Source organism: Gymnodraco acuticeps, unplaced genomic scaffold (assembly GCF_902827175.1).
Source record: "Gymnodraco acuticeps unplaced genomic scaffold, fGymAcu1.1, whole genome shotgun sequence".
In the NCBI taxonomy this organism is placed as follows: Eukaryota; Metazoa; Chordata; class Actinopteri; order Perciformes; family Bathydraconidae; genus Gymnodraco; species Gymnodraco acuticeps.
Window position 1 is genome coordinate 622,669 of NW_022992216.1, and position 16,581 is coordinate 639,249.

At 43.0% G+C, this 16,581-nt stretch overlaps 1 protein-coding gene across 1 annotated transcript in view; it reads left to right on the forward strand.

The window, feature by feature from the left end:
• Positions 1–15,135, forward strand: part of zcchc14 (zinc finger, CCHC domain containing 14) — a 54,917-nt gene extending 39,782 nt beyond the window's left edge. Inside the window, 9 exon segments of the mRNA XM_034205874.1 lie at positions 1,944–2,014; positions 2,149–2,220; positions 2,500–2,567; positions 5,604–5,782; positions 7,809–7,845; positions 7,924–8,032; positions 8,035–8,418; positions 8,568–8,677; positions 14,967–15,135. Coding sequence (XP_034061765.1) covers positions 1,944–2,014; positions 2,149–2,220; positions 2,500–2,567; positions 5,604–5,782; positions 7,809–7,845; positions 7,924–8,032; positions 8,035–8,418; positions 8,568–8,677; positions 14,967–15,039 — 1,103 coding nt within the window. The 3' untranslated portion in view covers positions 15,040–15,135.
• The last annotated feature ends 1,446 nt before the right edge of the window (positions 15,136–16,581 follow it).

Genomic DNA, 16,581 nt, shown 5'->3' on the forward strand with positions numbered 1-16,581 from the left:
ATTCCTGCTTTTTCATTTGTAACATTGCCCTCATGACTTATTTCAACCAGAGATACTTAAAGAATACATACCACAGCATAACGGGTATGTCAACATCTGTGAAGGTAGACAATCTTCTGATTAGACACATAATAATATCGTCTACCTAAAATGTTTGTCTCAAATTAGCCAGTAAATAATAAAAAAGCACATGTTTATCTCCCAGTGTTCAATATGACATCTTCAAATAAGTGTTATTTTCCAACAAACTGACCAAAACACAAACATATTACCTTAACACTGACATCCGATATAGAAGTCAGCATATTCTTCAATTTACAAACTGGAACTATTGATTCTTTGGCTTTTAGTTTTCAAAATAACAGAAAATAGCTGTTATTTAGATTTCTTTAAAGGCCCTGTCACACTGTCCCGAAATTGACACCCGATGGACACACGATAAAGGAAATGTTCAAATTCATCTAAGCCATCGTATGACCGCCGGTGGAGTTTCTCAGGCTCCGGCAGCAACTTCGTGAGCGGCAACTTCGTAAGGCACTCGTGAGGGCATCTTGTCAAATCGTGTCATCTTCGTGTTATCATCGGTGCATTCACCCTCACTCTGATCGGGGCGAATGCCCGATGGCACCGATGATAACAAGATGCCCTCACGATGGCCTTACGAAGGGCAAAATTGACACACGAATTCAACACGAAAATGAACCTTCGCAAGGTCCTTCGGCAATTTTTTGGCATGCCAAAGATTTTGCCACCGCTCACGAAGTTGCTGCCGGAGCCTGAGAAACTCCGCCGGCGGTCATACGAAGGCTTAAGATGCCCTCACGAATGGCCCGATGTTGCTACGATCACAGCCGAATTTGAACATTTCCTTTATCGTGTGTCCATCGGGTTGTTTTATTGCACAACAGAATCATGTAAATATATTATGTAAATAACCCAATTTGTGTTCTGTGAAACTAAAAAGGATATAATATATTATTTTGAAGGACAGTTGACAGGAAGTTGTTGTTGGTATGGAAACAACATTACGGAGAAAACGTAATATTTTCTACATATAATGACGGATAAAGTAAAGAACAAAGTCTGAAGATATCAGTACAGTATCATAGTACTGTAACATAATTGTTTTTGGTACTTTCATTGCAGTTGTATGTCTTAAATGTAATGTAAATGTTGCCTTCGTGTGTGGTTCGGGGCCATCTTCGTGCGAAATTCACAATTCCATATTCGTGTGTCCATCGGGTGTCAATTTCGGGACAGTGTGACAGGGCCTTAAATAAAATAATGCACTGACAGATGCTGGAGTTTCCTGGCGTGCTTGTGAGCTCTAGTCAGCAACAACTGACAAAATAGACATCCACAACAGTGAGAAGTAAGTAAGCTAATAACATTAAGAACCAGGACATTTGAAGAGCGCAGACCTCCATCTCGCAAGGCTAACAAAATGTTGAATATAATTTCTGTATCTGCTTCAAAATGTCATAGGTTCTTGTCTTTCCTCTGATACATCCTTCTACTGATTTTCATGTAAATCAGGCCACAAACATAAAACATACGCTCCTGCAATAACAGTCATGGCACTGTCATTCATCTCTAAGCATTTCAATGCATGAAGTGGGAAAAGTAGTTTTCCAGGAATGATATATCAGCGTCTTGAAGGGTAATATACATGGAGTTACTGCAGGTGGCCCAATCCCATCAACTTTATGCACCCACTACAGTCACTATGTGCCAACACGTAACAGTGCAGTCCACTGGCCAGTTTACATCAGAGACAATGTAATTACACCTGATATGGTTGAACTACCTCGTATATATCCTCACATCATTTATTACTTTTGGGAGAATGCCAAATTGAAATTCCTCCCGGACATTAAAACTAAGATAATCCGACTAAATGATGTGCGGTTACTCATGTGTGAAACAATCTGTGCTTCTTTCAGTGGTGATAGAGAAGGTGTTGCTGAGAGCAGTGACACACACATCTGAGGAGCTGAGTGAATACGTGTATGAGGTGGGGACAGTGAAACACAACTATTGCTAACTTTTCTAATTGTTCTCTGTTCATATAGTCATGTTTTACCCTTTCTGGTTCTCTACTTTCTCTACTACATCACCATCCTTCCTCCTTTCCTCTTCCTCCTGCAGGCCAGCTGGTCGGACGATTTAGTTTCATCCGTCATCAGAACCCAGCAGGAGGTGACAGAGCTGCTGAGCCAGGTCTGGACTGCCACTGACACACACTCCCTGGTTCATATTTATAATAATCTGATGCTATAATATGATTCATTTTACAGATTGACCATATCAAAAGGGCCTCTAGTTTTCTGAATGAAAGAATCCCTCTCTGTTTCTGATTTGTTATAGTAAACCGGTCTTTGGTATACCAATGTGAAGCATTAAGCTATTTATACAGGTTCCAAGGACACATAGCTTGGATACATGAGCACAGAATTGCACAATGCACCTAGTTACGTATGTGTTTTTGTTTTCTCTTAGCTCTCAAAAGCATTTCCCGATGACGGAGTGGAGAACTTCCTTCCTATGTCCAAAGAGCTGGACCCCAGGTGAATTCACTTCCTGTTTATGTCTGCCTTTGATACGTTTTGGTCTCATCGTGGAATGATGTGTTCCATCGAAGGAAAGGAAGGTGTAACAGCATTCAAATGTAAATCAGTGAAATAGCATAAATACAGAACAGAAACTGCTTAGTGTAACATTTACAAAAGCCTCCGGGGTATCTCTAATTCTCCTGTAACCTCAAACATATTTGCAAAATACCAAACATATTCGTTTTATTGTATCTTTGTGCTAGCAGCTGCTGCTGTTAATTGACAGTCTTGCAACGCAGAGATATCTGGAAGAAAAACTATCAACCCAGCTTTGAATATACCAAATTATTCTACGTCTACAAAACAGTATTGTTGGGGAATCTCACTATCTTATAACTACATGTAATAAAGCATCTTTTTGTAATAGTTTTTACCCCCAGTTAGCTCTCTTTGTCCTCCCTGTGTCTCCGTCTGACTCCCTGCCTCTCTGTCTCTTCGTCTGACTCTCTGCCTCTCCGCCTCTCCGTCTGACTCTCTGTCTCTCTGCCTCTCTGCCTCTCCGTCTGACTCTCTGTCTCTCTGCCTCTCCGTCTGACTCTCTGTCTCTCTGCCTCTCCGTCTGACTCTCTGTCTCTCTGCCTCTCCGTCTGACTCTCTGCCTCTCCGCCTCTCCGTCTGACTCTCTGTCTCTCTGCCTCTCCGTCTGACTCTCTGCCTCTCCGCCTCTCCGTCTGACTCTCTGTCTCTCTGCCTCTCCGTCTGACTCTCTGTCTCTCTGTCTCTCCGTCTGACTCTCTGTCTCTCCGTCTGACTCCCTATCTCTCTGCCTCTCCGTCTGACTCCCTATCTCTCTGCCTCTCCGTCTGACTCCCTATCTCTCTGCCTCTCCATCTGACTCCCTGTCTCTCTGCCTCTCCGTCTGTCTCTCTGCCTCTCCGTCTGACTCTCTGTCTCTCCGTCTGTCTCTCTGCCTCCCTGTCTCTACGTCTGACTCTCTGCCTCTTCGCCTCTCCGTCTGACTCTCTGTTTCTCTGTCTCTCTCCCTCTCCCTCTGTCTCTCCGTCTGACTCTCTGTCTCTCTGCCTCTCCGTGTGACTCTCTGTCTCTCTGTTTCTCTGTCTCTCTGCCTCTCCATCTGACTCCCTGTCTCTCTGCCTCTCCGTCTGACTCTCTGTCTCTCCATCTGTCTCTCTGTCTCTCTGCCTCCCTGTCTCGACGTCTGACTCCCGGTCTCTCTGCCTCTCCGTCTGCCTCTGCCTCTCCGTCTGACTCTCTGTTTCTCTGTCTCTCTCCCTCTCCCTCTGTCTCTCCGTCTGACTCTCTGTCTCTCTGTCTCTCTGCCTCTCCGTGTGACTCTCTGCCTCTCTGTCTGTCTGTCTGTCTCTCTGTTTCTCTGCCTCTCCATCTGACTCCCTGTCTCTCTGCCTCTCCGTCTGACTCCCTGTCTCTCTGACTCTCTGACTCTCTGTCTCTCTGACTCCCTGTCTCTCTGTCTGTCTGTCTGTCTCTCTGCCTCTCCGTCTGACTCTTTGTCTCTCTGTCTGTCTCTCTGCCTCTCCGTCTGACTCTCTGTCTCTCCGTCTGTCTATCTGTCTCTCTGCCTCTACGTCTGATTCCCTGTCTCTCTGCCTCTCCGTCTGTCTCGGTCTCTCCGTCTGTCTCTCTGCCTCTCCGTCTGACTCTCTGTCTCTCCGTCTGACTCCCTGTCTCTCTGCCTCTCCGTCTGACTCTCTGTCTCTCTGTTTCTCTGTCTCTTTCTCTGTCTCTCCATCTGACTCTCTGTCTATCTGCCTCTCCGTCGGACTCTCTCTCTCTCTGTCTCTCTGCCTCTCCGTCTGTCTCTCTGACTCTCTGTCTGTCTCTCTGTCTCTCTGCCTCTCCGTCTGACTCCCTGTCTCTCTGCCTCTCCGTCTGTCTCTCTGCCTCTCCATCTGACTCCCTGTCTCTCTGCCTCTCCGTCTGACTCCCTGTCTCTCTGTCTCTCTGACTCCATGTCTCTTTGTCTCGCTGTCTCTCTGACTCTCCGTCTGACTCTCTGTCTCTCCGTCTGACTCTGTGTCTCTGTGCCTCTCCGTCTGACTCCCTGTCTCTGCCTCTCCGTCTGACTCCCTGTCTCTCTGACTCCCTGTCTCTCTGCCTCTCTGTCTCTCTGACTCCCTGACTCTCTGTCTCTCTGCCTCTCTGTCTGACTCCCTGTCTCTCTGACTCTCTGTCTCTCTGACTCCCTGTCTCTCTGCCTCTCCGTCTGACTCCCTATCTCTCTGACTCCCTGTCTCTCTGCCTCTCTGACTCCATTTCTCTCTGTCTCTCTGCCTCTCCGTCTGACTCCCTGTCTCTCTGTCTCTCCGTCTGACTCCCTGTCTCTCTGTCTCTCTGACTCCCTGTCTCTCTGTCTCTCTGACTCCCTGTCTCTCTGACTCTCTGTCTCTCTGACTCTTTGTCTCCCTGTCTCTCTGACTCTCTGTCTCTCTGTCTCTCTGCCTCTCCGTCTGACTCCCTGTCTCTCTGCCTCTCCGTCTGACTCCCTGTCTCTCTGACTCTCCGTCTGACTCCCTGTCTCTCTGACTCTCTGTCTCTCTGACTCTCTGTCTCTCTGACTCCCTGTCTCTCTGCCTCTCCGTCTGACTCCCTGTCTCTCTGCCTCTCCGTCTGACTCTCTGACTCTCTGTCTCTCTGTCTCTCTGTCTCTCTGACTCCCTGTCTCTCTGACTCTCTGTCTCCCTGTCTCTCTGCCTCTTCGTCTGACTCCCTGTCTCTCTGCCTCTCCGTCTGACTCCCTGTCTCTCTGACTCTCTGTCTCTCTGACTCCCTGTCTCTCTGCCTCTCCGTCTGACTCCCTGTCTCTCTGCCTCTCCGTCTGACTCTCTGACTCTCTGTCTCTCTGACTCCCTGTCTCTCTGACTCTCTGACTCCCTGTCTCTCTGCCTCTCCGTCTGACTCTCTGACTCTCTGTCTCTCTGACTCCCTGTCTCTCTGACTCTCTGTCTCCCTTTCTCTCTGCCTCTCCGTCTGACTCCCTGTCTCCCCCTCTGACTCCCTGCCTGCCCCCAGGTGTCTCACAGCGCTGCCCTGCCATGTCCTCCAGCACCACAGCGTCCAGCAGTTCTTCACCTCCACCCGGCCTCTCTCTCCCAACGGTCCTGCCCCTCTTCCTCATGCCCTCCCTCCTCTACCTTCCTGCCTTCCTACGGCTCCTATTGCCCCCACCTGCCCGTTCGCCTCCAGCTCTAGTAAGTCTTTGTTTTTGTCTTGTTGCCAATCATATCTGTTACAATCTTATGTATTTTGTTTTGTGGAGATGGATTAAAGCTGTACAAAACAGTTTTTCTTCATAAACATGTAGCTCAGTCTGTAGGGACTTGGCTTGGGAAAACGAAGGTTGCTGGTTCAGACTGGTAGCTTGAGAGGTGCCAGTTTGCCTCCTCTGATGTGTCTTTGAGCAAGGCTCCGAACCCCTGACTGCTCCGAACCCCTGACTGCTCCTCGGTGCAGAAGCCCCTCTCTGTTAGTGCATGTCTTTAGGTCCTGTGTGTGCATGTGTGTGTGTGTGTGTGTGTGTGTGTGTGTGTATTGTATGTACACAAATGTTATAACTCAAGATTGAATAACTGAATTTCCCCTCTGGGATAAATAAAGGTGATCCTAATCTTAATATGTATTATCATTATTATTATTATTATTAATCTGATTGTCAACTAGTAGCTTTAACACACTACATTAGACTGTGACATTGTATTTTGAGGATTTTTTATGTTAGCTTATAGTGAGTGTCAGGGCAAAACTACACTTTCTGCATTTAGTTTTTTATTTGTGCCTTTTATGTTGAGTTCATTCTTGATTTGTTCGATAAAATAATATTTGTAACACTCTTCATTTGTATTTTAGAAGTTTACTGGAAGCAGCAGAAAGACCAAACTAAGTACACTTTAATATCTGTTTATTTATTGCAAGTAGTATCCTTATTGCAGTATTAGACAAAGTATTGAGTAACGCAGATTTTCCTCATATCGTGCTGCCCTTGTGTATGTGTGATTGCTTTTGTTGTTTTTTTTCCTTTTTCTTCAGATGTGGAGAATACATATATCAGAAAAATTCATACTTGTTTAAACTGCAGATTTCATGAATGGCTGAGATTGATTAAGTCTAATAAAGTCAGTTTGTATCTAAAGTGGGCAGAGGGGATATAAAACATTCAACAAAGAATGCTAATGAGGGAAGCGACAAGAGATGGAGGATTAAATAATGAATGTCATGACTCATGTCATGGTTTTGGTGTTAGAGAACAGACAAAAGAGGTGTTTGAAGACACGGCTGTGGGTGGACAGAAGGTCTTGGCTGGTGGTAGTGAGGAGTTGAGGGAGGTGAGGCTGCAGGCAGGATTTTCACTTTGTGTTTGTAGCGGACGCGTCTATTTTAGTCTGGTGTGGGAATTCAGAGTGGCATGTTTGTGTTGGAAAGCCTGGAGTGTGGTGACTTCATGTTGGTGTGTGTGTTTGATTTTATGACTTCATCCAGGAGAGTATTTCAATATGTGTGTGTGTGTGTTTGTGTATGTATGTGTGTGTGTGTGTGTGTGTCGTAGGAGACCCCAGAGAGTTAAACTAATACAAATATGTCTAACTGTGCAGTCATTTGCTGCCACTAACACACGCAGCTCTGTCCCCCATCACAATATCACAGTCCACTACTCACAAGCTGCTGCTATAATATAATTCATACTCATTTTCGTCACTTCAGTGTTACAGGGTTACAGTGACCTCACACAACTTGTTTTGCTCTTTAAGTCACATTCAAGTTATACTCACTGAAACAGCTCTGCGCTGGTGTTGCCGTCATGTTTCTGAAATCGGTGCTGCCCGACTAGACAGAAGTGCTGCCTTCAGCGTCGCTCGCACACACTTGAAAAAAATTTCGCCGGGCGCTGCAAATTCAAATTGTATTAACTTTTTCCTTGTTTAACGCTGACAAGCTAGCAGGGGACATAACAATAGAATCAGGTCAATTCAGCTTTACTTACAGAGCCTTGAGTTGAACACAGCAAGTCTTTTAGCAATCAACTTCAAAGTTGAAATTATTTGAACTTTGAGAGCAGCGTTTGTCGATATTTCGAGCGGTGCGCGGGCCGAGGATAGGAGCACAACGGCAACGTCAGCACAGAGCCATTTTACAGCTTGTCATGTGACGGCAGCCTGAAACACTTTACTTGTAATGATAGTGAAGATTATAAAGGAATGTTGGTTTCCACTCTGTTCCCAGATCTCGACTGTATGGTTCAGTACAGAGGAGCCAACAGGTAAGATTATTTATATCTTTATCTTTCTATAGTTCATCATGTGTGCCCCCCCCCCTCTGACTGTATATCCTTTCTCAGGGCGGTGTACAGAGTGGCCAGCGTCCAGCCCGTCGTCAGCACCCACAGCTCTGTGTTGACTCGCCCCTCTCCTCACCTCTCCTCCCTCCCTCCTCCCCTTCCTCCCGCCCCATTCCACCCCCTCAGCTGTCCTCCCTCCATCCCCCTGTGCCAGCCCTTCCCTCCCAGTGCTCCATGACCGGTGTAGGCGATCCCTCCTCACCCCCACATCCCCAGCACAGTCTGTCACACCTGTTCTCTCCTCACCACCTCCACCCACAGAGCAGCAGTCAGTCCAGCGCTCAGTCCCATCAGCCGTCCCATTCCCTGCCAGCGTCCCACTCACATTCCCTCCCGTACCCCCAGTCCCACTCCCTGTCTCGCTCCCTGTCCCACCCACTGCCCCAATCCCTGTCCCTGCCCAGCACCGCAGAGCAGAACAGCATCCTGGACTGGCTCCGCAGGCTCCGGCTCCATAAATATTACCCTGTGTTCAAACAGCTCACCATGGAGAAGGTGGGTTAGCTTTAGATGCTTTTCCATCATTTGTTTTATTAAGAGATATCTTACTGGAAACAATACAGTCAGTATTTAAAACTGGAGCTTTTTATTCTCAATAGGCCAGTATGTTTGAGGTTTCTAAATTCTTCCTGTGTTTCCTACAGTTTTTAGCACTGACGGAGAACGACCTGAACATGTACGACCTCACCCAAGGAGCGAAGAAAAAACTCAAGACCCAACTGGAGCTACAAAAGACTCAACTGGAGATACAAAAGTTAGTAGATTAAGCTGCAGATATCATTTATCACGAATTATATCGGTATATCAAATCACAACTTCTTTTCAGTTATGATTTGGTAATTTAATAAGGAATAATCGACTATTAATAAAATAGTAACAAAAAAGGTTCATGACTCCAATGTCAAACTTAGAAACAACATAGCTTACCTAAAGGAATATGTAGACATTATGGTAAATAGTTGCTTTAAAAAAAAAGTTGAGATGGTAACATTCTTGTCTGAAGTATAACGTTTTTGCCGAAAGTTGATCAGGATACAGTATTCTATTTGGTTATGGTAAGATTTAATTAAAACAAGTGGCAACCCATCAAATACAGATCAACCAGAGCTACAAAAGACTCAACTAAAGATCTTAAAGTCAATTGAGAAACTGCAGATATCACTAATCAGTTGGTTGTGATCTGCTAATAAAGGGGCATTTAAAAAGGAATAATCCACAATGAGTAGTTTAAAAAAGTAATAGAAGCTAATAACATAATCATTTTTCACAAATGCAAATGTCTAACAAACAACATAACCTACTTAAAGGCATACATGGCCAATGTGAGAAATAATTCATTTCTTGCTGCGAGGTAGAGAACAATGATACTCTCACGTATGAGCGCTTTGTATGAGGTTTATATCAGGAGAGGCTTAGCTTTGAAAATAAGACACGCCTCTAGCTAATCTGAATACAGCACTCCCAACCGATAATGGATTAATACAATCATTCTAAAATGAACAGCGAAACAGAATGCTACATACACCTCTGTATAAAGGAGACAGGTTTCACTGTTGACTCTTGATGACCCTTGTTTTTATGGAATTCTAACAACCAAAGAAATGTAACTACAGTGAAATATCAGTAAATATCTTAGAGGCAAGGACAGATTCATAAGCATAGTACTAGTTTACCTTTGCTCACTGTTTAAACTTGCACACTGAATTTTGACAGTTTGTATGACTTGTATGTAAGCTCCATGGGAGTGAAGTGTCACTCTCTTAGACACTGCTTAGCATGCATTCTGTCACACTCACATGCTCTGAATCATCTGCCAAGCATCTGGATAAACTCTCAAGAGCAGATTTTAAACTGAGGGCATAAAAACATCACAAATAATTTTTGTCTAGCATATGACAATTGTTATTTTGCCTAGCATATCAGCTACCAGTTGAATTTGTTTGTCGTATTAAAGTTCAGTTAATAAAACATTCCCATAAGGTGGAGTTGCTCCATTCGGTGTGTATGCAAAGCTGATTTACTGGAAGTGATGCTGCTGCTGTCCTCAGACTTGCCCCTTTACTGCACAGATCTGTGGTGAAGTAAGCAGATGGTTGTCCTTTAAATGATTAACAGACCGAGCGATCAGCTCCTGATCTGGACAGTAAATAGCAGCAGTAACGCTCCAGACAGCGTCAATGGTTAACCAGCTGTAAGAATAGATATACCCAGCAGCAGATAACCAATAGAAACACATCAGAAAACACGAATGCATGTACTCTCAAGCACATGCGTCCACATGCTCTGAATACATTGCTTAAACAAACATCTATCCACACACACACACACACACACACACACACACACACACACACCACACACACACACACACACACACACACACACACACACACACACCACACACACACACACACACACACACACACACACACACACACACACACTCACACACACACACACACACACACACACACACACACACACACAACCAGTTCTAGAAAGTTACTACTTGCATTGTTTACTTGAGTATTTCCATTTAATGCTACTTTATACTTCTACTCCACTAGAAGGGGAAACAATATTTATCTAGCAGCTTTAGTTACTTTTCAGATCAGACGACATGACATGAACCTCAGTTAAAGAGGCTCATTTCCAGGTTCATATTAATATGTTATGCCTCTCCTGTGACATGTCTCCATGCTTTAATGTTCAAAAAGCTCTTTATTGTCCTCATACTGCCTGCGCTGCAGCACCTCTTTTCACCCTCTGTCTGAAACCAGAGCCCAGTCTGCTCTGATTGGTTAGCTGGCCGGATATGTTGTGATTAGTCAACCGCTTAGTGATGTCCCACACTTAGCCTATCACGTACAATTTGTTGGAGTGGTAGCCAATAGAAGCACAGTGTTACATAGTGATGTCATCATGTATTCAAAGTGAACAAAGGAGTCCAATGGCGGTGTTTCAGGTGGGTGAGTGTATGGGAGAGAAACTCCTGGAACTTTGGGATTATAGCCTTTGTAGACCATTTACATGCACAAAAAACTATATAACACACTAATATAACAGAGGAAAGAATGTCCTAGACATTCATATGCATCTATTATATATGTATGTATATGTACATATATTAACAGTTACATGGTACTTTACACTGATATAGCAATATACACAGTAACGCTTTATTAAGGTACACAAATTCACCATCAACTAGTTCTTAATTAACATGCATATTATCAGTATATTGGCTCTTTATTAGTCATTATAAAACACTTATTAATGCCTTATTCTAAATGACCATATTCTACAAGTAATAAGCCATTAGTTGAGAGTTTTTCCTCAATAACCCTCTAATTAGTGCTTATTTATTGCAAGTAAGGAAGTTATTGTACATGAGTTTTGGTCTATTATGCTCTGCTCATAATGTCTCTCTGCCTCTCCGTCTGACTCTCTGTCTCTCTGCCTCTCCGTCTGACTCTCTGTCTCTCTCTTTCTCTGTCTCTCTGGTAATAAATAGCTAGTTAATATAATAAAATACACAGTAACAATACAACAACTATAAAGAACAATAGGTCTTCGCACACTTCGTGCTCAGGCCCTAATTATACAACCAACCTACAAATGAACCTACATCAAAAAATAAATATATTATCTAAAACAGGTGCATTTGATTTAAAATAAATAGAATAAATAGTATTAAATACTTAAATGGGAACAAAAACAGTAACAATATGTATGATAAGAAATACAACAAAGAAATTACAACATTTTTCTTAAGCGTTTTTTTTCTTTTCTTGTTTATGTCCATAATGTTTCCTGTTGTGTAGCGTCCAGCCTTTCCCAATCTGGCCTTTATTTCTGTCTGTTGAAGCCACTTCTTGAAGCAAACTGAAAATAAATGTACAGATATAAGTACACTGTAAAAAAAAAAAAACTTTAAATACACGTTAACATTCGGGCAGCTGTGGTTGCCAGAACTAGTTTGTTGGCACAGACGTTACAGTCAACAATTGCTTATGGTAAGTAACAATGGCAAAAAACGTGGTAGAGTTAGCTAACGTTAGCTAACGTCATGTTCAACACAAAACTTATAATGTGCATTACATTGACGATTTTAAACAAAACTTAACTCTCTCAACTTGTACGATAACGTTAAGTTAACTTACCCTTAAATAACTAGATCACGTTTTTCAGTGTCAACACAAACTGCAGAAAACGTTAGCTGCTAACTGTTCTTAGCTAAGACAGCTAGCTCTTGTTAAGGGAAGTAACCAGTGTTCGAAATGGGGGGGAGCCAGGGGGAGCTTGGCTCCCCTAAAGAGGGGGGGAGCTCCCCTGAAGGCCGACTTTGAGATAAATAGGGGGAGCCCAAAAAAATCGTGCATATTTGTATCACACAGATTAGAAATGTTGAGTCTCTGTAAATAAAAGTTCTTGAAATAAATAATAGTCATTGTTCATTACAGTTTCTGAATATTTGTTTTATATTTGTGAATATTTCTGGGTGTTGCCATCTGTACGTGGCGGGGCTGCATTCTTTACGCTACTTGCGTTGCTATGGTTATGGTGGCGATGCCGGCGCGACATTTGAAATGTTCATATTGATATTTTTTTAACTCTGACTTTGTAATAAAAAATATGACGAAACAAAAACAGCCAAGCCTCGCAGCTTTTGGATTCACAAGAAAAGAAGCGAAGCAGTCTAAAAATGACAACGTGAACGGAACAACTTTTAGTTGGCCGGCTGTAAGCGGCGTTAGGGTCGAGTTTAACAGCTCCACACCGAAGGAGAGGCCTGCCGATGTGGAGCCTGAAGCACTATTTGAATGTTGAAGCACGATTTGAAAAATAGGGTTCCCCGAAAGCAAATGGGTAATTCGAACACTGGAAGTAACAATAGCCTCCTAGCAAACTTAAGGTTAAGTTAACAAAAAAAAGAAAGCAAAACAAACCTTCGAGAAAGCTTTTACTCTCAGACTGGGTGAAATGCGTTGCTTACCTCCAGAAAGACTTTCAGCGTGTTTCCCAGTAGACAGAGCTGTCAGAGCGGTTCCTCTCAGAAGAGCAGCTGCTGGGCGGGGTCAAAGAAACGCTCAACTGATCTTCACTCCGAGTTCGCTCCAGTCAAAAACCATGTTTATACCGCTTTGTTTCAACTAGGCTAAGTCTGTCTCGTGTCGCTATATGTCTGTCTGTCTGTCTGTGTGTGTGGGTGTGGTGTGTGTGTGTGTGTGTGTGTGTGTGTGGTGTCTCTCTCTCATCTGTCCTCTCCCTCTCTCTCTCTCTCCTCTCTCTCTCTCTCTCTCTCTCTCTCTCTCTCTCTCTCTCTCTCTCTCTCTCTCTCTCTCTCTCTCGTGGCCTCAATTTAAATAAAACGAGGCCACGCTTTATTAATTTGTGCGCATGATATACTTTCTCGTTCGCACGAGATAGCTCTCAAAAGTCGGGCCATTTTGTCTTCATGCGCCAATGAGCAACTCTCGTAGGAATGAACGAGGCCCCGCCTCCCACGCTGTATCCAGTTCTTATTATACATCCATGAGCTGCACCCTTCGGAGTACGCAGCCTACGCGGTCCACGGAGGACTCAGCCCACGTAGACCGGGTAGGCTGGACCGAGCGGCCTACGAAATGAGACTGGCCGTTTCTCAATGCCGAGTATACCTGCTGCAGAGCCACTATTTCAAGTATACTAGGTCATCGAGTGGCGCCGAATGCTGGGCATTTAACATGCATTTAAACAGTCCTTCGGCGCCACTCGATGACGTAGTATACTTGAAATAGTGGCTCTGCAGCAGGTATACTCGACATTGAGAAACGGCCAAGGCAGGGGCGGACTGGCCATCGGGACGAATCCCGATGGGCCGGTACTGAAGTGGGCCGGTCGGTAACCGGCAGCAGGGACGTGCCACAGACATTTGGAGGGGCTATTGCTCTAAACTGGAAAAAGGGCCTCCCCCCCGAAAAAAGACCTTTTGAAATTGTAACTTGTTTTTAATGTAAAAGAAACCAAACGATTATTACATCAACTAAATTGAACACTGATTCATATATTCTTAACAAAATAAGCTAAGGCGAGTACTTGCATTCGGTGACTTGATTTTAAAAATGTTTTGCGGTCCATATCTCATTAAAATATCAAATGTTAGTAACTATTAAAGATAAATGGGGACAATTCTGTTCTAATGTAGTTTGACCCATTGCTGTGCAGACATACTGATAAAATAGGGCCTCTAACTAATTACCTTAAATAAACTCACTAATTAATGAAACCAGTTCAATACGCATTATACTTATTCTTATCATTCTTTATGAGCGTAGTAACGGTAAGGTATCTAATTACTTATTTATTTAGTATTTCATAACTTCATAACAGAGATGGTCAAACTAAAGTAGAGACATGGCAGAAATCCTACAATGAAGCGGGACAGTGAACTGTTCACCCGTGAGAGGGCGATCAAAAAAAGAGAGCAAGCGGTGCGTTGAGGGAGTTTACAGATGAAAAAGACAGAAGCACAATAACAACAAGTAGGCTATATTTAGGTGTTTTTTTGTAAATAACCGACAGTATCAAGAGGAAGTTAAGTCCCCAGGGTTGTCCCTTATACCCTAACTGCCACGAGACAACTCAAAATCAAGTTTCCAAAAACCGACACTAGAGGTGGTCTTAACGCACTGGCAGATGACAGCGCTGACAAAGTGTGTTTCCCGCAGCGAGACGCTACGATACTAATTGTGGGCTTATCATGTTGATTCGGCCACAACAGAAAAAAGAAAAACAAACTCTCGCTCTCTCCAGAGGGGCAGGTCAGCCAAAAAGGCGAAACGGGCCGTTGCCCGGGCAACATTAGCCCTTACCTGTGCACGTCCCTGACCGGCAGTGACGATATTATTTCATATTTAAAATAAGTCTTAACTAATAAAACAATATGTTTTTTTTAAATGAATAAAAGCATGTTGTATAGATTGATTCTTAACGATATTAGTGTTCTAATCTTAATAGCTGTGATTATAACAGTTTATATTCTCCTTCTTCCCCTAAACCAGCCCAGATAATGTCCTACTGACACCAGGTCAGCACCTCCAGGTCCAGCACCACCGTGACCCCCTGCTCTGCTGAAATACTAATAATTAAAAAATATCTATGACCTATTTTTTATATTAATATAATTAAACAGAATTGAATACAGTTTAATGACCTAGAGATATTCTATTATTCCACTGCTTATGTACACATGTTGTAAATAATCTCAGTAAATGAAATAAACAATGTGTTTAACAATTACTATTTTAATTTCATTTTGTATTTTCATTTTATCACAAAGTAGAGGTAAGAATATATCCATCCTCTCTCTGCAGCTTCATGTCTTATATTATTATAACTTTCATCATTGAGACAGAGGAAATCAATCATGTTATTTAACATCACCAGCAGTAACACAAATATCAGCAAAAGTGTGTTTATGGAGTTGTTTATTTGTATTATATGTGCAGCACGTATATAGAAGCAGCTGTTTGGGGAATCAGACAGACTCAAGCTATAATCGTTAAATATCTATTAAATGAAAGGACATATCCAAAATCAGAGACACAAGTCTGTAGGACGGCAGTAAGCAGAGGTCTGGGTGGAGGATGTTCCTGATCGCCATTTTGCTTTCTCCAGCACCTCGGGGTGCCCAGGGGGATGGCAGCTCTGTCCTGATGATCCGCTGTGCACTTTTCAGATTAGGGGTCCTTCTCCAGCAGATCCATTTATCCAGAATTATCCTAATTACAGAGAAAAACAAGAGAAAAAGAAAAAAGTGAATTAATCATTAAACACAGGGTTGCAAAAGTATTATTGCAAAATGTAACTCTAAGCATTTCAGAAAAACAATCCTTAAGGGATCATTTCAAATGATGTACTGTTTTGTTTGTTTTTTAAACTAAAGAGATGAAATGACAGTCACACGTGCATCCCTTTGACAGCACGGCACAAACCAACATCAAGCAAAAGGCTGCTCCTCCTCCGAATCCGGGAAAAGAAGGCTGCATTCGTGGGCCGCATTCGGAGGAGTCTCGTCTTTTAAAAAAAAATTGGGACAGTGTTATTATGGGAGAATTACTATTCTTGTGGTACTACTGCCTTATTAGGTCCATATTGAGCAGAGCATAAAGACCAAAACTCATGTTATTAGAGGGTTATTAAGGAAAAACTCTCAACTATTACCTATTATTACTTACTATTACTTGTAGAATACGGTCATGTAGAATAAGGCATTAATAAGTGTTTTATAATGACTAATAAAGGGCCAATATACTGCTATGCATGTTAATTAACAACTAGTTGACAGTGAATTTGTGTACCTTTTAATATAAAGTGTTACCATAATATGGAGGCCATTTTCTGCAGAATGAGTACTTTTGATACTCCAAGTAGATTTTGCCCACAATACTTTTGTACCTTTTCCTCATACAGATTTTAAATGTATTAGCAATAATGTTTTGGTACTTTTTATCAAGTTAAGGATCTGAATACTTCTTCCACCACTGCACAAAAAAAAACACACACACACCTGGGTTGTTCTCATGTGAACCTGCTCTTATTATCTCTTGATCGTGTTTCCATCCACAGTGTCAACAGGTGTCCATTAGGCATGTAGCAACACGTTGGTGTGTGTGT